We start from the raw sequence: 25,777 nt of genomic DNA on the forward strand, positions 1-25,777 counted from the left end.
TTTTGTTATAGTTGTTGCCATTTCGTCTAGTGGTTGCTATAGAAATAAGCTTATTTTTATAAAGAAATGGACACAAGGAGATGTTTGCTGAGAGTTTTCATAAAATGGTTTTATTTGGAGAGAATTTATTCAGGAAAGAGAGAGTAATGTTATCTCATCTAGTTATATACTTCTTAAATTAAATTTTTAATCCAATAAAATGAGTCATGTGCATGGATAGAGACATTGATGTAATATTCCGATAAGATTATTTCTACATTATTGGTGGTGTCTATTTGCATGGCTTCCACAGAGAGACTGATTTGAAAACTTTTGTTTATTCCAGTTTGAAAAATGTCTCATTATTCATTATCGTTCAACTGTTTTGTCTATCATTTGATTGCCTGCTCCCTGTCATCTAGGGAAAGATTCTATTTGCAGATTAAAGTTACCATGACATGCACTAGATATGACCCTTGTCAAAATTCACACTAGCTAACTTAATCGCCATTGAAGTAGGGTTCCTAATATATAGCAAAATTGTGGATGTTAATATCTTTTGTGATATTAAATAGTGCATCGTCATTGTCAATTATTTTTAACATGCTGTCATGTGTTGTGTAGTTTTTAGAAACATTTCAAACAAATGTTAATCAAAATATGATGAGTTGAGAAATGATTACGGTTTTATGATTTATGATTTGCTTTGCAGAACTCGAATGCAGAAAACTTCCACAAGTTCCAAACAGCAGATTGGTTTCAAAGAATCGTACGCATGCAACTTTCACTTGCAACAAAGGCTTTTATTTCTTAGATGGATTTAGTGAGAAAACTTTCATTTGTCGGCAAAACGTCACATGGGCAATTGACAAGGATGAATGTAAAGGTAAATATTATTTGTGTTATATATATATAGATATACGAGGGGCATGCAATAAGTAATGCCCCTGACCAACTTCCAGTTGTCTGATCTAGCTGAAATTTTGCATATGCATGATTTATATCTCTACGGGTTATGTGGCAAATTACAGCTCTGAACTAATTGTGATTTCTGTTTTACAGGTGTTTGAACTGAGTCAGGTGTGAAATGGAGCCTGTTGAATGTCGAGCAGTGATTCGGTTTTTGTATTTGAAAGGACGCACACCACAAGAGACTTTTGATGAAATAAAAGAAACTTATAGTGATAATGCGCCATCATATGACCTTGTAAAACTCTGGCATCATGAATTCAAACATGGCCGGAAGTCTGTGGAAACAGATCCCAGACCTGGTCGCCCCCTTCTGCCATTGATGAAGCATCTGTCTGTCAAGTTGAGGCTGCCATTTTGGGAGATCGGTGCATTACTATTCACCAAATAGCCTAAGATGTCAAGATAAGTACAGGGTCTGTGGAAACTATCATTCATGACCATTTGCAGATGCATAAGGTGCCTGTCAGATAGATTCCCAGGTTGCTCACACCATTCCAGAAGCGAGAACGCGTTGAGTGCTCGAGAATTAATTTGGAGATGTGCCAAGAAGATGAGTCAAAGTTTTTCAAAAGGTTGATTACCCAGGATGAAACCTGGGTCCGTCACTATGATCTGGAGATCAAAGCCCAGTCAATGCAGTGGAAGCACTTGGACTAACCACCTCCAAAGAAGGCACGGGTGCAGCCCTCCACTGGCAAGGTCATGCTCACAGTCTTCTAGGACCAGGACGGAGTAGTGATAACAGATTTCCTGGCAAAGGGTATCACAATTACAGGAGCCTATTATGCTTCACTTTTGAGGAAATTAAGGGAAGCTATCAAAATCAAGAGGCGGGGCAAGATCAGCAAAGGTGCCCTCCTCCTGCAGGACAACGCTCCGGTCCACAACTCGCATGTCGCCAGATCAGAAGCACGGGCGTGTGGTTATGAAATCCTCTCCCATCCTCCCTACTCTACTGACCTTGCACCCTCTGACTTTCACCTCTTCCCAGCCATGAAGTTGTTTTTGAAAGGAAAGCGTTTCCCAGATGATGCAGCCTTGATTTCTGAAGTCACGTTGTGGTTGGAGGACCAACCTGGGATGTTCTACAAAAACGGCCACCAGAGCTGCATCAAACGATGGGAGAAATGCATAACTCTGGGTGGTTCCTGTGTAGAGAAAGACTAATAACTGTGCCAAGTTTCGTTGCTCTACTGCTATGGGAAGTTGTTCAGGAGCGTTACTTATTGCACGCCCCTCGTATATATTGTTGGAGACGCCCCTCCTGGGGATTAATGGACTATCTCATGACGTCACTTCCGGTATCGAGTACCGGTGCCTGGCAGTCTGAGATTGGCACACGACCAAGCTGGACGTGTGCAGACCTTTGAGGAATGGATATACTCGTCACTTTGCCTGTAATATATATGAATACATGTTTCGTTCCTAAAAATCCTGTGTTCCTTTCGTTTATTACCATTTAACCCCATAATATATATATATATATATATATATATATATATATATATATATATATATATATATATATATATATATATATATATATATATATATATATATCCCCAAAACCTCTGGAGAGACTAAAACTTGTTGCTATGGTTTTTGAAATAACAGCAAGAGGAGACATGATTCCAAATATTTCTTATATATTATATCTTCCTTCTTTTGGAAATAGGGTACGATTATGAATATATCCAGTATCAAATAATCCTTATACACTGGGGAATTTACTTATTTTACTGTATGCAAACCAAAGAGGGGAGATATACCACATGAAAATATTTGGAATCAAGTCTCCCCTTGCTATTATTTAAGACTATTTGAAACCATAGCAGCAAGTTTTAGTCTCCCCTTCATTAAGACCAAAGGTCTTGGGGAAATATCAGATATTTTGTAATTCATATGCAAAACTAGGAAAGCAAATGACTATGATTGAAACATTTTATGGCTGTAAGAAAGTGCCAAAAATAGGCTCTGGATAATGGATGATCCTCTTAATGTGCAACCTTAAGAGCAAATGTTATATAGACCACTACACAATTCAGGTCATTAGCTTTTCAACGAATATATATATATATATATATATATATATATATATATATATATATATATATATATATATATATATATATATATATACTGGTAGCTAAATTGAATATTGAAATGCTCATATTTTTGGTTCTATGGAACGAAACTATATGAAAATTTGCAGGCTTTTTGAAGAGTATAATACTATTCTGTAATTAAAATTGTATGATAATTGTCAAAAAAAAAAAAAAAAAAGGACCTATATTTTCAAACCAATAAAATATGCCCAAATTTACCTACATTTGTATATATAGTGTCCTGGCAGGCCAGCTCTAGTCTTGCTGCTTCGGGATGAATTTTTAATCAGAAACACATTTTTTTTTTTTTTTCATTTCGGTTTTAAGATATTCATCTATATACATTTTAGAAATAATTTTAAATTCTGGTTTGATGGTCGAATTAATAATTGATTTAAACGCAATCGTGATAGTTATTAAGGGAGGTAACTCCATTGGGTTTAGTAAAGCAATTGTCGCTCTTAGATTTGTTAATATATCTCATTTGTGCTTTGGGTTGGATGATTAAGGCAATACGTCTCCAATAATCATTTGATATCCTTTTATATAATTTTAAAGTCATTTTTTTCATTCCCTCTTTTCACAAATTAATTCAGTCTTATACCGATATTTATTTATTTATTATTTTAAACTTATTATCAAAATTTAATTTAACATTAATCAACCGAGGATTGGTGTAAATGTGTAGTTTAGCAGCGTAAATTATTTGATAGACAAAAATTATAAAAAAACTATTTATCTTTATATGAAACACATTTGACCCGAAGGCTGTTCACTGTATTGCTTTGAAAAATTGGTCTTTCCAAAGTTTGACAGATTGGCCTTTTTAAGGGCTTTTTTACACTCTTTTTTTTTTTTATTACATTTTCACCCCAAACAAGGCAAATTGCCACTTTGATGTAGGGGGCTACTATCAGGGGCAACAACTACCGGGGTACTATGTAGGGATTTGGGCAGAAAGGTGTCGGTTCACGTTGCACTTGAACTTCTGCACGTCAGTACTGTTGGGGAAGCAGGGACCTGGAATGGAATTCCAGAGTCTAGCGGTTCTGGGGAAGAAACTATTGGAGTAAAAAGATCTTTTACATCTAGGGATCTCTACAGTGTGGGGGTGGGATTTAGCAGCCTGTCGGGTTTGTCGAGGGTGCACACGTCGTGGGGGCACAAGTGATTGCAGTTCGTCAGAGCATTCACTACTAAAATACTTGTAGAAAAGGCAGAGGGATGCAACATTTCGTCGATAAGAAACAAATATGGCGGCCAAAAACATGGTTCCATTAAAGAGCGTAAAAAGGGCCAAATTTGGCTTTAAAAGGGCCAAAATGTTACACCATAGAAAGGCCAAATTTTAAAAGCATTATGACAGCCGCGAATGTCGCACATTTAATCTAATAAAAAAAAATTATGAAAAAAATAATAAAAATGAATTTTTTTCTGGTTTTATTTCAGCCTTTGGGTCTAATAATCTGTTTTATATAAAAATAGTTTTTATAATTTTTTGTATGTTAAATAATTTACGCCGCTAAACTACACATTTACGTTATTATTTATATATTTACTACGTAAAACGTATCTTTAAATATTATCTTAATGGAATTGGTCTTGTATTAAAACTTAGAAACGATTTTGACGAACGCTTAAACACACATAACTGGTGCCCAGAAAACTCGTTCCGGGAAAACTCGTCTCGGGAAAACTCGTCTCGGGAAAACTCGTCTCCGGAAAACTGGTCCCCTTTCGCTAGATAGGAAAACTGGTCCCTTATTGAATAAATATCGATTGAAAACACATTTTATGATCATTCTTGAAGGAGATATTATTTTTTAAAATAGACTATAGCCCCCCCCCTAATATTTAAAAAAAATATTTTTACTTGTTTAATGTTTTTTTTTTTTTTTTTTTTTTTTTTTTTTAAATAAAATCGATTTTCTAAGTGTCCGTTTTCTACCTAACTGGCTAAGTTCTTAGTGGTTTCACTTATATTAAAGCGTTTATTATGTTCATACAAAGTTAATTACAAATTTTTTTTTGTTCTTATTTTAACGATGTTTTTTGGAGTCATAAAAACAATAATTAAAAACAAAACCAAAAAATTTAAAAATAGGCAGCGATTCGATTTTTCGTTGCTTTTTGTTTTGGTTTTTTAATTATGATAGTTTTTTTGTGGTGCCGGGAAAACTCGTCCCGGGAAAACTCGTCTCGGGAAAACTCGTCTCGGGAAAACTCGTCTCGGGAAAACTCGTCCCCTTTCGCTAGGTAGGAAAACTGGTCCCTTATTGAATAAATATCGATTGAAAACACATTTTATGATCGTTCTTGAAGGAGATATTGTTTTTTAAAATAAACTATAGCCCCCCCCCCCATAATATTTTTTAAAAATATTTTTACATGTTTAATGTTTTTTTTTGTATTTTTAATAAAAGCGTTTATTATGTTCATAAACGAGACCGCATATTTTTTTTATATTAATATAAAAAGAATTTACTTATATACTGTTGTTTATAAAAGGGTAAAATCGATTTTTCTACCTCGCCGACTATGTTGTTTATTTAATTTATTTGGAATCGTTTATTTGGTAAAGAAAAAAAAAACAAAACAAAAAAAAACAACATGTCGAGTGTTACGGGAGAACGAGAAATAATGCCCGGTATATCACATCTTAGGGGGTCTTGATAATCGCTAAAAATAGAAAATTAAAGAAATTACTGAGGGAGATTTGGTTTTAAAAAGAAAATAATAAATTTTAATATTTTTTCAAATATAATTTAGAGAGAGAGAGGGGGGGATAAAACCTATATCTCCCTTCGAAAAGCAACCAACAAAAAAATGATAAACGATAGCGGAGTTTTCAATAAAATTGATTAATAAATTTATTTAGTGATTACTTTCTCTCTTAATGATTGATTTTAGAATTTTTGAAGTAAAAATTAAAAAAATTAAAAATGAGTTAACGAGCGTTTGTTAGCACATGGCATCTCTCGCGCCAAAAAAAATATTTCGCTTTTAATTTATTAGTTAATTTTTGCAAAATTTGACAGGACGACAATAAATGTTGATAATTGATAAAATTATAATTTTAAATAACGCATGAGTGCATTTGGTATGACAGAAAACAAAGACATAACAACAAAAAAACTATCATAATTAAAAAACAAAACCAAAAGCGTAACGAAGAATCGAATCGAATCGAATCGCTCCCTGTTTTTTAATTTTTGGGTTTTTTTTTTTTTTATTGTTTTTATGATTCCAAAAAACATCGTTAAAATAAGAACAAAAAAAAATTGTAATTAACTTTGTATGAACATAATAAACGCTTTAAAATAAGTTAAACCACTTAGCCAGTTAGGTAGAAAACGGACACTTAGAAAATCGATTTTATTTAAAAAAAAAAAAAAAAAAACATTAAACAAGTAAAAATATTTTTTAAAAAATATTATGGGGGGGGCTATAGTTTATTTTAAAAAACAATATCTCCTTCAAGAACGATCATAAAATGTGTTTTCAATCGATATTTATTCAATAAGGGACCAGTTTTCCTACCTAGCGAAAGGGGGCGAGTTTTCCGGAGACGAGTTTTCCGGAAACGAGTTTTCCGGAGACGAGTTTTCCCGAGACGAGTTTTCCCGGGATGAGTTTTCCTAAATTCTTTTTTTGTTGTTATGTTTTTGTTTTCTCTCATACAAAATGCACTCATGCGTTATTTAAAATTATAATTTTATCAATTATCAACATTTATTGTCGTCCTGTCAAATTTTGCAAAAATTAACTAATAAATTAAAAACGAAATATTTTTTTGGCGCGAGGGATGCCATGTGCTAACAATCTCTCGTTAACTAATTTTTAATTTTTTAAAATTTTTACTTCAAAATTCTAAAATCAATCATTAAGAGAAAAAGTAATCACTAAATAAATTTATTAATCAATTTTCGGGTTTGTATTACTGTACACATCGATTCGAAAAAGTTGTCAAAAAACAAATATATAACAAATAAATGTTATCAAAGGCAAGATAAATTACTTTTCTACCAAACTGGATATAATTTTCCTGTTTTCATTCAATTTAACATGTTTATTCAGCTCAAAAAGCATACAGTGTTTACCGATGTATTGGAAAATTCAAAATGGCGGCCGACTCTCTCTTTAACACGGTAAGTTCGGGAAAAGGTGTTATAAATAATAAACTAAAGAAAATGTTATTAAAAAACCACCGAATATATGTCAAGTTATGTCACGGTAACATATATTGAGCAAATTTCTAACAGTATTTTGTCTAGTTTATTATTTATTACACCTTTTTCCGAACTTACCGTGTTAAAGAGAAAGTCGGCCGCCATTTTGAATTTTCCAATACATCGGTAAACACTGTATGCTTTTCGAGCTCAATAAACATGTTAAATTGAATAAAAACACGAAAATTATATCCAGTTTGGTAGAAAAGTAACTTATCTTGCCTTTGATAACATTTATTTGTTATATATTTGTTTTTGACAACTTTTTCGAATCTATGTGTACAGTAATACAAACCCATAAATTCTTTTTATATTAATATAAAAAAAAGCGGTCTCGTTTATGAACATACTAACCGCTTTAAAATAAGTGAAACCACTAAGAACTTAACCAGTTAGGTAGAAAGCGAACACTTAGAAAATCGATTTTATTAAAAAAAAAAAACATTAAACAAGTAAAAAAAATTTTCTTTAAATATTATGGGGGTTATAGTCTATTTTAAAAAAACAATATCTCCTTCAAGAACGATCATAAAATGTGTTTTCAATCGACATTTATTCAATAAGGGACCAGTTTTCCTACCTAGCGAAAGGGGACGAGTTTTCCGGAGACGAGTTTTCCGGAGACGAGTTTTCCCGGGACGAGTTTTCCTAAATTCCACATAACTCTAATGCTTCCTTTCTTCCCGCTTCGTTGAAATTCACTTTCCTCTTCAGTCCTCAAAGCAAAGAAATTTTCGCGGAAAGGTGTTAACCCAAAGTAATGAAAATCGTTTCAAAGCTCAAAAAGTAACACGTTTATGTGATAGTTGTATGCCAGTGCACTCACTGCAGCGGACCTGAAGGATCTTGCCCCCTCTTTATTTTATTTATTTCCGATTTAAAAAAAAAATTTCTGTGAATTATTATCGAATTGACACTAGTCTACTAGATTATAAAAAAAATGAAAAAAAAAGTCAATATTTAAATATGTGTTGGGGTGCTCAGTTTCTAATGCAACATTATAATAAATCGATCACCCACCTTAGAACCACTCGATGTTTTTAAGCTACATTACGCGAATTTAGTTTAGCCTTTTTTAAATTTTGCTTTATAAAATAGTCTAAAAAAGGCTAAAGTACTTTTTAAAAAGGCTATATTCGCAAAATTTAGCCTAAAATCGTCGAGTTGTTCGAAAATGGATGATGAATTTACTAAAAGGTTACATTAGAAACTGAGCACGCCCTGCAAATATTTAAATATTGATTTTTTTTTATCATCTTAGTGTCCCTTCAATAATTAATAATCCGTTGAAAAACTTGAAAAAAAAAAATGAAAATATAAAAATAGAGAGGGGGGGGGGAGATCAAGATTCTTCAAGTCCGTCCCGCCACCAGTGCTTAGCTAGGTGTATCAGAATTTTTGTAGGAATTTTTGACACCCCTAACACGAAACTGCGAATAAAATATAAAAATCTCATAATTTCTCTGTTAAAAGTGGGTTATTTATTTTCTTTATGGATTATACTTCCAAAATAAACTATTAAAGTTGTTTTAAAAGTAATAGTGTAGCACCCCCCCCCTAATGAACTATACTCTCTGGCGGATCAATGCTTCCCTGTAAGTTCTTCGGCCATAGACTGGCCAATCGACAGGCAGGACGCATTGATCCTACTGTCCCCAAAAAGAGTGCAGGGAACATCCAACAGCACCGACAGTCCGACTTGGACCTGACTCAATAACTTCGAGCTCCACCACTATTATCCCGTTGAATAAATACTTGCAAATGTTTAATGTTAAAAGGAGTTTGTCGTTTTTATCGAGGGTTCTAAAAGATAAATAATTAGCTGGGGTACAACTACCCCACTAAAATAGAAATTTTTTTTTTTTTAAACAGTAATGAATTTTCCGAACTCAATATTTTTCAATTTTTAAACTTTAAAAATCTATCAAAATTTTTCTATTGATTCTATTTTTACGATATTTTCAGGGCCAATGTGAAATTTTATGTTCTTTCCAATAAACCGAATATAATATTTTAGACAAACGTTTTTTTTTAAATTCACGCCCCCCCCACATTTTCAAGTTTCTATTAAAAAGTAAATAATTAATTTACTCACCGAAAAGTAAATAATTAATTTACTCACAAATTGAAGAGAATAGGTCAATAAATAATATATTCAAATTTAAAACAAAAAAACAAAAAAAACGTAGTGTTTTGTAGAATTTTACCTGTAAAGTTTGAAGTTTAAAATCTTTTTTTTTTAAACCACGTTATTTGTTTTTTCTTTTTTTTTTTAATGGAACCTTGCTACTTTAATTGAAAAAAAATTAGGGCTTGAATTACATTTTTCGAGGAGTTATAAGCTTGGAAATACAGGGGTCGAATAATTCACGCCTCCCATTTTGAAATGTCTATTAAAAAGTAAGTAATTAATTTATGTACCAAAGTCTTATGTATCACAAATTGAAGAGAAAAGGTCAATAAATAATATATTCAAATTTAAAACAAAAAAAAAAGTAGTTTTTTTTAGAAATTTACCTGTAAAGTCCGAAGTTTAAAAACCTTTTAAAAAAAAACACGTTTTTTTTTTTTTTTTTTTTTTTTTAATGAGATTTTGGTCTTTGGTCCTTTAATTGAAAAAAAAATTAGGGCTTGAATTACATTTTTCGATGAGTTATAATCTTGGAAAATGGGGTGGAATTATTCACTATTTTCACGAAATTTCTGACACACCTAGTGCTTAGTAGTGCTAACTTATAAAATTCTATAAGACCTGGTAAACAAAATCAGTTTGCTCCAGACTTTACCAGCCACACCTGCATGGAAAACCGCAAGAATGTATTTTTTTTTTTTTTTACAAAATAGTCACTACTTATCAAGGCCCGGAAGCCACTCGGGGATAAGGGTTATTGTGTGTACAGTACGTTAGTGTTGGAGATCTGATAAAGTCTTACTTAAGGAGGCAGTTCATCAGGAATTTGTTCACATTGGACTTGAAGACATCCAGGTTGTAGTCAGGTGGGAAACAGGCAACCGGAACAGAGTTCCACAGGCGTGCAGTTCTAAGAAAGAAGCTTTGTTCATGGAATCTACGTTTTGATTTTGGCACAGATAAGGAGTGGGGAAAATTTTTTGACAGTTGTTTCAACTAAGCGGGTGTTTATCACGAAAGATTGGCGAGGGGGGATCAGAGATTGGAGTTCAAACGAGCACCTGCCATGGTAGTAACAATAAAACAAAGACAGGCTCGCAACGTTTCTCCTGTGCGAGAGAGGTCGCAGGGAAGAGAAAAGGGCATCACCCACTAGGCCACGAAGTCTATTTTGTACTCTGTCAAGGCAGGATAGGCTGTTTTAGCAGCTCCTGCCCAGATGTGGCAGCAGTACTCCATCCTTGGACGTACTTGGTTTTTATACAGATAGAGAATTGCATCAGCGGTGAGATATCTTCTGGAGCGGTAGAAGGATCCTACCATTTTTCCAGTGATCTTGGCAACTGACTTGATGTACGTATTCCATTTCAGGTTAGGAGTAAAGGTCAAGCCCAGAAGTTTATCAAAACATGGAGCTTCCCCTAGACAAGAGCTACCCATATCAATTGATGCCAGATGGGGATCAGAGCGTTGATGATGTAAAGATAGGAGCTTGGTTTTAGATGCATTAAAAGTAACCAGCCACCTCCTTCCCCACTGTACCATACGCTCAAAATCAGAGGAGAGAGAATCTGAGAGAACTTTGTCATTTACAGCCTTTGAAGTGTCATCAGCATAGATGTCAACGAATGATTTAAATATGTGTTTTGGGAGATTATTGATGTATATCAGGAAGAGCGTTGGGCCTAGGATGGACCCCTGAGGGACTTCAGCATTAATACTGTAGGCCTCTGATTTCTACTCATCAACTACTACTCTTATGAGCCTATCGAAGAGAAATGATTTTATGATCGAGAAAACATTTCCAGTTATATCGTAGCTGGAAATCTTGTGAAGTAGGCCCTTATGCCATACCTTATCGACGGCCTTTGATATGTCCAGAGCAATTGCCCTAGAGAGGAAGCCTTTGTCAAGAGATTTGTTAATCCTATGAGATATAACAGTTAGCACATCTGCTGTAGATCTGGCAGAACGGAAACCATATTGCATGTCACTAAGAAGGTTATTTCTGCTGAGGTGGTTGACTACTTCTCTATTTGATATGGATTCCAGCAGCTTACTTATGACACACAAGAGACTTATTGATCTGTACTAAGAGGGAGAGGACTTATCACCTGAGTTCTTAAATACAGGGCATACTGATGAGGTTTTCCAGGGTGTTGGGAAGCACTTAAAGGCAACGCTTAAACAGTTTTGTAAGTATAGGGGCAAGTTCTAGTTGAAGCTTTTTCAGCACAATGATTGGAATGCCATCAGGGCCAGTTGCTTTACTAGAATCAAGGTTCTTGATTAGCTTGGTGACATCACGCACAGATATTTGTATGTTGCAGAGTGTGTTGTCCGTTATAGGACGAAATACAGGGAGTTGATGGCCTTCGTCCCATAGGGTAGAATTAGCTGCAAAGTTCTTGGCAAATAGTTTGGCCTTGTCTGATGCTGACGAGATGACCTCAGGTCCATTGATGATGGTTGGAATAGAACGCAAGATCCTGTTTGCTATTTGCCAAAACTGGTGGGAACCAAGCCGCTGATCAGCTACTTTGGATTTAACGGACTGAGCATATAGCTCTCTTGCATTTTTTATTACTCTTTTGCAGTGGTTGCTGGCAGTCCTGAAGGCAGCTTTAGTCTCAGTGCATTTTGCATTTTTGGAGTGAATACCCTGTAAAAGGGTATTGGTTGAAGGTTGACACCCAATAAAAAGTGTTAGGTGATTGACACTTTGTAAAAGGGTAAAGTATGTCAATGTATGTCATTTCATTTCTGAATATTTTTTTTTTTACTTTCCAGCACCTAATCCATTCCTACGGCAGAAGACTGTGTCCCAAAGAGAAAAAAACAAAAGAATTACTAGCCCATCATATTCTCTGCATGTCCGTAGCCTCTTGGACTGCATAAGTAGATGTATGCAACATATGACCTGCTCTATTGTCAGCTTATACACGGGATCATCAACCAACGATTTGAACTGTGATTTATTCCTGGGTGCACCTGCAATGATTGTCCTGGCTGATGCTCCTGGCTGGAATATGTATTATATGACATCACCATAATAAGTGTAAGACGTCAGAACGGCATAAAAAGCAAAGAAAGAAACAGAATAAAAGAAATTGGTTTTTAAAGTATATCAGTATAAATATATGGTGGGGTATATAGATCTTCATTTTGAATGCATATAAAAAACAAGTCTAATCATTTGCTTACAAATATCTTTTTCTTGTTTTACATAGGAGTCCCCACTTATCAAGGCCTGGAGGCCACTCGAGGATAAGGGTTAATGGGTGTAGTCAATGGGATTATAGCATAGTAATCGTAGGTAGTGGAAATTTTGTAAATTGGATTACTTAAGAGGACGGTTCATCAAGAACTTGTTTACATTGGACTTGAAGACAATCAAATTGTAGTCAGCTGGAAAGCAGGCAAATGGAACAGAGTTCCACAGGCGTGTAGTTCTAAGAAAGAAGCTTTTTTCATGGAATCTATGTTTAGGTTTAGGCACAGATAAAGAGTGTGGGGAATTATTGATAGTTGTTTTGGCTAGATGAGTGTTTTTTGTGAAAATTTGTCGAGAGGGGGACCCATTTAACAAATGAACATTTCAATCAACTCAAAATTATACCTTTGTCTTCTTAGATGTTGTTGGCGTCAGGTGTGTGTGTTGCTGTTTTTGGGGAAAATTTCGTTTCTGTAACAGAAATCGATCTAACATGCTAATCGCATTAATTATTCAATTAATTGATTGAACACCAGATCTTTTAGATGACGAATGAGAGAGAGAGAGAGAGAGAGAGAGAGAGAGAGAGAGAGAGAGAGAGAGAGAGAGAGAGAGAGTCAATTATTTTAAGCACATGGCTTGATTATTATCGTTTCTTTAGACTGTACATACAGTTGAGGACTGCATGAGAATTTAATATTCCCTTGGCACTTCCTCCTTCAGAGGAAGTTGGTTCAATGGGAGAAAAATTATTATGATAATTGATGAACGAAATGAAAATAATAGAGCCTATCCTACAGATGCCTGCCTAACTTTTTTTAACCTAGCAACAGCCTACATAGGGTTCGCTCCAAATGTGTGAGGTCTTATGCTCCACATTGTAGTATGTAAAGGAGAACAAAATATGTTGTTGTTACTGTAGTAGTAGTAGCAGTAGTAGTAAACCTGATCAATAATGTTTCAAATGTCTTTTGTGTGCAATTCATTAATTTTAATAATAATTGCATCACATTATTGTTATTAATATTGTCGTTGTTCAACAATATTTCAAATGTTGATCGTGTTCAATTCATTAAGTTTAAAAATTGAAGTAGTTTCATTTTTTTATCATATTCGATTATTACTTTTACAATTTTATTTGGCTCTTTTTAATTCAAAACATAACATATTGCCACTTGGACGTAAGGGGCTACTATTTGGGATCATGTCTAGTAGAGGACTGTATGGAATTGAGCAGCAAGATGTCTGCTCACATTACAATTACACTTCTGCGAGTTAGCACAGTCAGGGAATTCCAAAGCCTAGCAGTCTGAGCAAAAAAAAATATATTAGAATAGAAGGGTTTCTGGTGTTTAGGGACCTCAACAATGAAGGGGTGAGATTTTGCTGCTTGTTGGGTTAGCCAGGAGTATTATGTGGAGGGGGCACAAGTGTTATGAGTTCATCAGAGCACATTTCATTAAAGTGCAAAGACTCGTCCATTGTTGACTGAGGTCTGTCTATGCTCGAGTGCAGTTCTAGGAGATCTACCTTCCCAGGTTTTGCCTTCTCCTTTTGAGAAGGGGATTAGTTTATTACTAAATGAGTGAGAGACTTCTCCTGGAGAATGCCAACGGGGCTGTTCAGGCATTATTTACAGGCTTGAATGCTGATCCTCTAGGGTGCTGACTCTTCAAATTCAACTTTTGAACCCTTGCATCACATCATCCCCCCACGGGAGGAAATAAATAACTTACTTTGTCGCATTGTTAAATGGAAAATAAGAAACAAAAATGTTACTTTTTCTCTCTTTTGTTCCAATTTTCGTTTGGAGAAGATTTCTAAGTGTTGTAATTTCTTGTTTATTTGATGTAATCTTTTTTTTTTTTTTTGATTAAAACTAAATGCAGCCTAACTACACAGATACTCATTTTATTGGATGATTTCATCATTGAAAAGTTCCAGGAGTTCCCATAACCCTTGACCATTGAGTATTTTTTTGTTTATCTGCAGTATTTAAATATATCATAAGAATGTCGTATTAAAAAATAAATTTTGTATTACTTGATCTCCAGGGAATATCTTTAATTGTTTTCATTTTTTAACTTAAACTTTTCCTTTCATGATGATTGCAACGTCTTGTCAGATGAGTCCCACTCCTTCAGACACTTAAAGTCCATGAGCCCAAAAATTACTTTTTTTTTTTTAGACCCACTGTTGAAATTCACACATTCAAGCAGGCATGATACTGAAGACGGCCAATGAGATCAATTATTACATGCTTCTAGCATTTCAAGCCTCCACACATCACAACTTTTCCATCACCACAGGACCATTTTTATGGACAAATGCCTAAGGAAATATCTATACACAGATGATGTTATAGAGTCTTAGCTTTGTACCACAGCTAAGTCTCTCTCTCAGTTCAAAATGTTGAGATCAAGCAAGAGCAAGATAGCCAGCGACAAGTTAAACTGCAGACTAGCTTAATTCGGGTACTGGTCTCCCGCTTTATGGTGTTTTAAATCAGAGATTTGCTTCTCTTAGAAAGGTTGCCTCCAACATGGCTTACGGGAGCCCTCTCCACCCCAACACACACATACATACACACAAACACACACAGTGCTAGTTGGCTGTTGACACCGAAAATGTGTTCATTCGCCCTTTAGAAGGTCTTGTTTTTAATCCTTCAGGGAGACTAGCAACCCTCCTCACCAAACAGGTTTGGTGGGGGAACCAGTTTAGTTGCCGGTGACCCAACCATGAGGCAGCTAGTACTGGGTTTTGGCCTTCGGGACAAGATCAAAGTGTAGTATCTGTTCTTCAGATGCTGCACTTCTATTTCTTGTTCTCTTTCGGTGGAGGAGAAATCCTTCACGACTGAGACAATTTTTATTTTTGTACCTTTTCTCCACGTTAAAAAACGACCCTGGTGTCTAACTCTGTCCGGTGGGGAGGCATAGTAAATAGGTACATGATACCAGTAGCATATGACATGACCTGACTATATATATATATATATATATATGCGTGAGTGTATGTGTGACACTGGGTCTTCTATGGAATTCCTTTTTCTTACATTATATTGTCATGCATATTTCTTTTCAAGCGAAATAATTCTATTTTTCTGATGAGTATATGGGGTGGAATGATAAAAATGTCGCCCTAAAGAAAACAACACTACAGCTTCATTTTAAAACTTTTATTGAAAAAATCAATTCAGGTAACTTGATTATGTAGTAGAGAAGATATCTATTGAATGTATCCGCCTTCAGCCTTAATCACCACCAGAATACGGATCCGGAACTAGGAGTATGTTTTTTTCCACAAGTGCTGGTGGGAGTTCAGTGAATACTCAGCGGATGGTGGTGATCAGTCTAGGTTTGGTGTTGTGGTTTGGTGCCATGTTGCTGATGTTCTCAGCATATGACCAAACAAAGTAGTCCAGCAGGTTCAGGTTGGGGAAGGAAGGGAGATAGAGAGAGAAGGGTCATAGCATCCCTTCTGAAGCCAAGCCTGGGTCTCTTTAGACTTGTGGGCTGGCGCCGAATCCTGCTCCCACACCCAGGGTCTGCCAGCAGCCACTTCATTACACCAGAAGATCACCACACACTTCAGCACATCCAGGTACACTTTGGTGTTGACTTTCAAGCCGACTTTGAAGATGTGAGGTGGCATGATGTGGCCCTCACTTGAAACCACACCAAAGACCATAACTGTGGCTAGAAACTTTGTTTTGATCACCCTGGACACATCCCTGTTATTAGTGGCAATCCACTAATGCATTTTGAGGGTGCTGGCAATGGTCCTGTTGTCATAACTTGGATCAGTAGAGAGCATGAGTTACACAGTAGTGCATCTCCGCTCTCGTTTGTTGAGCATTGTGTCACTTTCAGACATGATAGATGTCTCCTACCACTCTTGGGATTTGTACACAACTGGCCAACTTATAAATGGTTTGCCACAAAAAAAGAAAACCGGTTATCATCACACAAATGGAATCATGTCTTTTTTTCTAGAGCGACAATTTTATCATTCCATCCTGTATATATGCAAAGATTCGATATTGAGATAATAATATTTGATTGTTTCTGCATAATGAAACAGATCTGTAAAAAAATGTAGCAGAATGAAAGAATTGGTAAGAAAAATAAATATTTGGAACTTAGAATGTAGTTATACTGCTATTATATATATATATATATATATATATATATATATATATATATATATATATATATAAATTTAAAGGTGGTTAGAACAGTAGTCTAAAGAGCAGATTGTATTTTAATTTGATAGAAAATTTATTAATTTAATTAAAAGTTTCTCGTTGTAATGCAGATATATAATAGGCTTAATAAGCAAATATCCTGGAGCTATCAGGCAATAAATGCATTAAACAAAACGCAATCTACTTCAGTTCCACATCTGGACTTATTAAGCATAGGATTTCAACCCATAAGCACTTCTTTAAAAATCCCTCCCTGTTGAACCAAACCACTCTATCTAAGCATATTTGGTGACTCAAAGATAAGAATTTTTCCTTCAATTTGAAATGGGAAATAATAGGATCATATAACGGATATACGCTGGGGGACAGATTCTGTGCACTTTGTATGTCTGAGACTCTTAAGATTTTAAAATATGACGATATCAAAAATAAAAACATCCTCCTAAATTCAAGAGATGAGCTTACATCCACATGCAATCATAAACGTTGGTTTAAATTTAACAAATATTAACCACCATAAGTCATTAAAAAATTTGCTTATTAATAATCTATTTTGGAATTTTAATTTATAACTTAATATCCACATTAATAAAATTTGGGTCATTATTATTATTATTAATATTAGTTTATCCGATATATTTAACATTATTCTATATCTTATTTAAATATCTATTTAAGTTTAACCTATACTATATTTATTAATTTCAATAAATAAGTAAATAAATTATTAAAATATTTTAAGTTCAATAAGATCCTCTTATATAATATAAAAAGAATAAACGCTAATTATCTCCCTTTCATCATTTAATTAGGCAAATAAGATTATCTCCCCTTATTTATTTTAAATCTTTACTAACATATTCTAACCGCTAAAAATGTTCCACGGACATTCGCTTTGAAAATTTAACATCTCGTGCATTTATAAGCTACAATCAACATCCAAATGAATGCTTTGACAATAATTATGGTTTTCAAAAGGCGAACAATTAAAAGGTATATATATATATATATATATATATATATATATATATATATATATGTTACAGAGAGAGAGAGAGAGAGAGAGAGAGGTGAGTGAACGTGGAGTGTAGACACGTTTACAAGAACCGAAGGTCAGCTGACCAGATTACGTATGAGTGACGTGGTTGGCTAGATCTGGAGATTTGATTTGGGCTTTGAAGAAGACGGACGGTTTTCCGTTGTCTCCCCCTCTTAACTGGGGAGGGGGGAGACGAACGCTGACGTGTGTAGAAGAAGAACCCTCACACAGGCCGATTTCACTTCCACTTCTGCAGGACCTCTGGGGAAAGTGAAATAAAAACTATAAAACCCATTCATCGTCTTGGAGTGATAAATCTTCGTCAAACAGGTATCAAGTCTCCCTCCAGGATGAAAAATTCCCAGATGGTCCAACATCGAAGAAGCAGAGGTAGGTTCAGAAATTACATGTCACACACACGATTCCCTTTATGATAATCAAACACACAACCATTTATATTAGAGACAATCATACGCACACGGAATCCTTTTTTATGTTATACACCAAACGTTAAATGGCGCCCCACAGTGATAACCCTAGGATAACCTTTATGAAGAACCCTATGTAACAAACGTTCAATTTGGTGCCATAACTGACCAGACCACCTAGCAAGGGTGGGTTTAAAAGAAAAAAAGAAGAAAAAAAAAGGACTTCGGTTGCCACGGGGAAAAAAAGAAAAAAAAAAAGGACAAGAAAAACAATAAAATGTATGGAAAAAAAAAAGAAAAAGAAAGAACAGTAGAAAAAAAAAAAATCAACACACACACAACGTAGGGCCCATTAAAACACTAGGCGAATTAGAAAAATAATTAAGAAAAAAAAAAGAAAAAAAAAGCAATACACACGTACAACCTTTTCACGAAGAAAGAAAAGGAAGACATACAGACACACAGATGTAAAACTTTATATATAGAAAATAGTTTTAAAAAAATGTTTATCGTATTAGGAATTAGCTCGTTATGAACGAAGAAAAATATCACTTAATGTAAAAATTAGAAGGGAAAAACAAAGAATTGCCTTATTCTGTTTAAAGCAAAGGACCGATGAGACAGTAAGAAAATGTAATGGGAACACGCACAAATGAAATTGTTTGGAAATGTGTCAATCATAACAGCCAGTGAGTAAACCAGAAAGAAAGAAAAAAAAAGAAATAGAACATATGACTTTAGTAAGTGTGCGTCAGGAATGAGCCTTTTCAGCTTACCAAAAGATAAACACGTCAATCATAAATATGTGTTATGAATATTTCGTTGCATTTTTAAACTGTGAACTAAGTGTAACTTTTAATGAAAAACAATATGTACTTTTGATGAAAAACAATGGATAGATTCTGAAATGTGATTTTTTTTTTCCTTTTTCTCTAATTGTACGATTTTTTTTTCTTAGGAATTTTTTTTCTGACATGGACAATTTTAGTTCCATCGAGTGTTAGGATTGTCTGAGACTTTATAAGTGAGTCGTTTTATTTTATTTTAGAAACGACTATGTATTTTAATTGTAAATGTCTAGGTATTTTTTGTAAACGACTGTGATTTTTTCTTTAATTTTGAATTCTGTGGAATGGTAAAAGATGATGCACTATGCAGCCGACCTAGTTGATGACGTGGTCAAATGGGTTTCCACGAATCTGTGTTTTGTTATTTGGAATTTTGTTATTAGTAAGATGGGACTTTGTGATTGCTTATAGGATATTTTTGTATTTTTTAATTTATTATTTTTATGTAATTGATGTGTTGTCAAACGGTATTGGCAGAATTTTCTTGTTCTTTGACATGTATTTTTTTTCGCAGAATGGGGAGGTGGAATCTTTGCTTGTGGGGTCTATTGAAAGAATGATTAATAAAAGAAAGAACGTGTTGTTAATTAATTAATTAATAATCATAATAGTAATAATAAAATTGGGAAAAAGAGAAAGAAATAAGATTTAAACAGTGTAATAAAAAAAAAAAAAAGTTTCGGAAGAGCCAAAGGTTCAGTCAGTATTAATTTTAATTTTCGAAATGTAGAATAAATGTTCTATTCGACATGAGTGACGTTTTGACCACATAAGTAAGGTAGAAAAAAAAAAAAAAGGATAAGTATAGGGTTAAATAAACTATATGAAGAAATGAAAGAAAAAAGTGGGGCGTGAATGGAATTTAATTTCTGTGGCAAGCATGTTAGAATTTTGGAGAGGTGTTGAGTTACATGGGTAGTTATTAATTTCATTATTCTCGAGAAATGATTCGAATTTTATTTTTTTTATCGTGATTTCTATTGATTTCGAGTAGAATCAACATGGAGCAACTTTGAGTACTTCATGTGTGGAAATCCGATGTTTTCCGTGAAGCTATGTGTCTTCAAGGCAGGTTGCGCTTACCGACTTTGGAAAAAAAATAAAGTTTTTTCTGACATAGTAGTAAACGGAATGTATTCTGTCCAGCGTGAGCGGATCTAGTTGTAATCAACTTCAGGGAGCAAATAAAATGCCCTCTAACATGGCGTAAGGGGCAGAGGGGGTGCAATGGCTGACGTGGCCATTATGTGACGAATCGCTCAAGAGAAGATGAATGAAATATGTATACAAGTACTGAGGAAAATAGAAGGCTACCCACCATAAGGAATGTTAAGAGGTTTTGTTTCCCACAAAATACTAGTAATAAGAGTAGGCTTATGATGAATAGGATAAGGCTTGGGATGGAAAATTTTTTTTTGTGTGTGCTACCTATGGGAAGAAAAGCTGATCTGTAAAGCCAAGGACGATGATAGTCCGTTTTGAAGAGGCAGATGGACCTCGATTTTATTATTCGGTTGATTGCCGAGAATTTATCGATCACGCATAGTGTCGACGGGAGTAAAGGATGCTCCTGAAATTCTGATTTAAATTATGAAGAGACCATGGGGTCACAGGGAGTTGTTGACCTTCGAGGGCGCAAGGATTAGCGCCACATGGTATTATGTGTTGATATTATTTTACTTAGTTTATTGAATAAAGGTATGACAGTTTTCTTTGCCAGTGGGGTGAGCATATATATCCCATTCTTAGTAAATGTGGGAAGTAGAAAATGTGACTTGGTCGAACCGGATCAGAACTACACTGTGAAGGGTCGATCAATTCAGAACAATCTGCACTTGATTCGCACAATCTTAGAGGGGTTAGAAGATGACGCTGAAGCTGCGCTGATCAATTTAGATCAGTCCAAGGCATTCAACAGGGTGGACCATGGGTTCCTGAGGGCTGTTGTGGAAACCGCCGGCTTTGGTCCGGACTTCCGCAAGTTGATCTCCGCCCTGTATCGTGATCCCGCAGTAGTGGTGCAGGTAAATGGTAGGTTGTCGGAGCCCTTTGGGGTCTCCCGGTCGGTGCGGCAGGGTTGCCCGCTGTCGCCTCTGTTGTATGTCCTGGCGTTGGACCCCTTTCTTCGCAAATTAAGGGACGAGGCGGCGAGACCAGTCCTGCGTGACATAGCTCTGCCTGGCGGCAAATTTGCCAGGGTGTCCGCGTACGCTGATGACGTCACTGTGTTCGCTGTGCGGCGTAGCGATATTAAAGCGGTGATAGAGGCGATCGCTGAGTATGAAGTTGTTACAGGGGCCGTGATCAATCACAGCAAATCCGTTGGCCTGCGGTTGGGTGTCTGGACCGGGGTAAACTCGCTTCCAGATGCGTTCGGCTGGACTGATGGCCCAGTAAAGATTCTCGGTGTGTGGTTCGGGCCAGACCTCCAGTTGGACAAGAATTGGTCGGAAGTACAGACTAAGGTCGAGTCGTCGGTTGGGACTTGGATTCGGAGGAAATTGTCCTTAAAGGGTCGCACGGAGGCATGTGCTATGTACGTGTTTCCTTTGATCCTTTACCGTTTATCTGTTCTTCCCCTGCCTGTGGAACACTGTAAGGCTTTAGAGCGCCTCTTTTTCAAACTTCTATGGAAGGGAGGAAAGCCGTTTGTCCGCAGACAGGTCTGTACGCAGAAGCTTAGCGAGGGAGGCTTGGGGATGCCTGATTTGCAAAGTCACAAGCACGCAGAAAGATTGGCGTTCCTGAGTCGGACACTGATGGAGGAAACGCACTGGGTACCAGTCATGTAACAGGCTTTTCCACGGCTCATATCCGCCCCTGCCGCTGAAGGTCGCAGAAGACCGGCGGGGGAACGGTGTTTTCTGACCAAATGCCAAGCCGCCCTTAGGGCATTGCCGGGGTCCAGGGACCTTGCACGGCCTAGGTGGAGGCTATATGAGGAATTAGTGGTGGGGACTGCAAAAGACCCGCTGGTGGAGCGGCTACATCTGTCGAGGGGGGAAGTTCTCTCACTTTGGAATTGGGCGCCTGCCAGTAGCTACATCAATAATTCTGAATTTTCAATAACGTGGAGACTAGTCCGGGATGCGTTGCTACTCTTTGGCAGACTAGCCAGGGATTGTAGGGATAGTGAATATTATTATCCCCCGTGCCCACGCTGCAATGATGAAGAGGAGGATGAAACGAGAGAACACACGTTCTTTCTTTGCAGTGGGGTGCGGAGTCTCTGGGAGTATGTTGGAGGGGTAACGGCTCGCATAGACCCCGAGCGGTCGGTGCCACTTGATTTAGCGTACGTAGTCGACAATGTGGACCTGCCGTTTGACAGGGAGAAACGGTTGGTGTTTCAAGCGATCCTAGCAGTAGCTCGGTTAGTGACGTGGTATACACGTCTGGGCATTGTCTATGAGGGGCGATCTTTTTCCGATCAGGATCTGGTTGTTTATTTTAAGCATCAACTTAAAATAAAAATCAGATGTGATTGGAAGAGATTGTCCCGCATAGACTTTGATAGGAGATGGGTGCACAACACTAATTTGTGCATCCGACGAGGAGCTAGGTTCGAGTTCGTGTTTCCACCCTAGTGGTATTGTTCCTAAGGTGCTGAGGTTTGATTTTTCTCGGAACCCAGCCCCTTATGTTAAGTAATATAAGGTTTACCTTATAAGATGGGTAGGAGTAGGCTAGGTAGGTGTGTAACCACCAAGAGTGGATAGCTTATGCTTTATTAGGGCCTAGACTAGGGTAGTATGCATGTTGATCCTGTTCCCGTAGTCTTTTATTTTTCGTTAGATTGGCACTAGAAGAGCTTCCAAAGATGCCCAGTCCACTTGTTTTATTTTGTCCCCGGCCTATTTTTGCCCATTACGTACTTTATCTTGGAAGACGCCATCCATCCCTGTTTACCCCGACCCCAAGTTATTTTTCACACAAACCCTTAGGTCCTCCACTCCCCTCTAGGGAACGACCTGCTTGCTTTCACCTCTTCCCCCCGGGGGAGAGGAGCGGAAGACAGTGGGCGTTTCACACGACAAACCAGCTGTTAGGTAGGGAGGGTCCCCTTACTAACCAGCCCCCATAGGCATTTTGTTTATTTGTTTTCTTTTTCTTTCTTTTTGGGTGTTTTCTAGTTCGCCCCCCTCCTCATCATTTCACCCCCATTATATTTATAATAATAAAAAAAAAAAAAAAAAAATTACTTTATTTTGTATATAAATAAGTTTTATTTTGTTCTTGTATATATTTGTTTTTAAATTTTTTCAGCGTGAATGTCGCCCGCCATCCGTGTAAGCTGGGGAGCTATTATTTTAAGTAGGTCCTGGTAAGAATGTTAGGCGGTTATGCAAATAGTGCATGATACAAACTCTAGTGTAGGTTTTACTTAATAAAGTACTTGTTATCAAATGCAAGTCTAGCCTAGGACTAGCAAAGACCTATATTTTTCCCCACTTCCCCCTACTGGCCCTGGTGCCTAAGTTGTTGCGGACCCCAAATAAGGCCTTGGCAGTAGATAATGCCAAGGTCGGGGCCGTAACGACTAAATACAAGTTCGCCATTTGCTACGTCACGGACCGCATTTAATTCTTTGCCGCCATCTTGGTTAGTAATCTGAACTACGCCGCCATCTTTGTTCAACATAATATCTCAGAACTTAATAGGTTAACTACGCGACGGACCGCATTTGATTCTTGGTCGCCATCTTGGTTACTGATCTGAAATACGCTGCCATCTTTGTTCAACACAATGTCTCAAAACTTAACAGTCCATATCTGTAGAATTAAAAACAAAGTGTCATTTTAACATTTTATATCAACTTTAATCATTTTCATTAAATATATAATAATAGACAAGGTCAGTGGCGGCTCGTGCCTGAGATTATTGGGGGTGCTGCTGCTTCAAAACTTTTACGCATTGTTTTAATATCGTGTAAAAGAAATTCGAATATGTAAGGAAATATTTAATCAAATAATAAACAAACATTCAAATAAATATTCAAATATATAACACAGGCAAATAATCAATTACAAATGGATAATACGCAAAAACTTTTATTAAAAGTATTTTTTAAATTGTGTACACTTTACAGAATAATAAAAATAATATATACATTTATTCCTTTTAAACTTTTCAGATTGAATAAAAGTTTGCGGTTTTTTTTTGGGGGGGGTTGTATTTTTTGCAAACAAACGAAAAGCATTTTTAAGAATACATTTTATTTACAATTTTTTAATAACTTATTTATTTTTATAAAAACAAAAAAAGAAAAACTTTGAAATTTAGGAGTGTAATATTTGAAAATAGCGTTTTATTTAATAAGTTTTATTTCCAAAATTTATTTTTAAAATGTATTCATTACAAAACGTATTTGTGAATAAAATGCAAAATAAAAAACGTTTACATTTTTATATAGTGAGCAAACAAAAATATTTAAAGAAACAAAATTTTATTTACAAATCTTTTAACAACTTGCTTTTTAAAAGAACAAACAAACTTGGCTATTTACTGACCTTCCCATGCGGGTAAAAATCGACATAAAGTGGAGATTTATTATAAAAAAATAGGGTGTCATATATAAGCATTATAAAACATCAAATTTAATGTAGCTTTCTCCCCAAAGAAAACAAAAAATTAAAATTGTCTCAGTCCAGAAGGATTTCTAATTACTTTTTTAATGCGTATTATCTGCCCCATCTACTAACAAATTTAATGTAAAGTTTAAAAATGCATAATTATAAAAACTGTTTCTTTATTTACAAATACATTTTAATTTAAAAAAGCCTTGTGCAAAAAAAAACAACATTTTTCAAAGTGTAAAACTTCTAACATTGTCCTCGTTGGAGGCAAATAAATGCTAAAAAAAATTTTATATCTAAAACATACAAGTTAAAAAGATTTCTAACTAAAATGTATTTTCAACATAAAATGTTTCTTCGCTTGTTTGCTTGTTTGCTTCTATGTAAACAGTTTTTTCTTTGTTTTGTTTTTTTTTTGTTTTTTTTTGTAAAGTTTAGTTGTTGCAAAATAAATAGCATTTAAAAGTATTTAAAACAAACAAACAAAAAGGCAGGTAGATGGAAAAGTAATTTTATTTTATGGTAAGATTTATTTATTGTATATTTGATTTTTACCCTTAGTCGCGTGTTAGCTTCACTGCTAAATCCCCGAATACTTAAAAAAAAACAAAAAAAAAACAAAAAAAAAAACAACAAAAAACAGGTTATGCATATTATATATTTCCGTCTGCTACCGAATTAAATCGCAACGCTAAAAGTGTGCGCATTTAAAAAAGAAAGCACAATATTTTATGTACAAGAACACGTTATATGCACATTTTAATAACAATTTAAAAAAAAATGTAAATAATCTTCCTTTTTTTTTTTTCAATAACAAAATGTTATCATATTTATAAGTACAGGCGCACACTCTAAGCAAACACCGAATTTCACAAGCATCTGAGACGCGGAACTGCGGGAAGCGACAGTTCCCCAGCGGCCGTTATCGGCTGTCTATAAGTGCGCATGCGCAGAAGAGAATTTCATTAAGAAAGTGTAACTGTGAATTTCACAGCTCCAAGCAAGTTTTATTTTCATTTTTATATGAATTTGTAGATACCGACATA

General features: G+C 35.6%; 1 protein-coding gene across 1 annotated transcript in view; it reads left to right on the forward strand.

The window, feature by feature from the left end:
- The window catches only part of LOC145284935 (uncharacterized), a 175,649-nt gene extending 162,998 nt beyond the window's left edge, over nucleotides 1–12,651 (forward strand). The window contains exons 30-31 of the mRNA XM_080134033.1: nucleotides 692–865; nucleotides 12,207–12,651. Coding sequence (XP_079990159.1) covers nucleotides 692–865; nucleotides 12,207–12,469 — 437 coding nt within the window. The 3' untranslated portion in view covers nucleotides 12,470–12,651. The remainder of the gene's footprint in view (nucleotides 1–691; nucleotides 866–12,206) is intronic.
- Nucleotides 12,652–25,777: the final 13,126 nt, after the last annotated feature.

This window comes from Euprymna scolopes, chromosome 9 (assembly GCF_053919585.1).
Source record: "Euprymna scolopes isolate OS-2025 chromosome 9, ASM5391958v1, whole genome shotgun sequence".
Taxonomy (NCBI): domain Eukaryota; kingdom Metazoa; phylum Mollusca; class Cephalopoda; order Sepiida; family Sepiolidae; genus Euprymna; species Euprymna scolopes.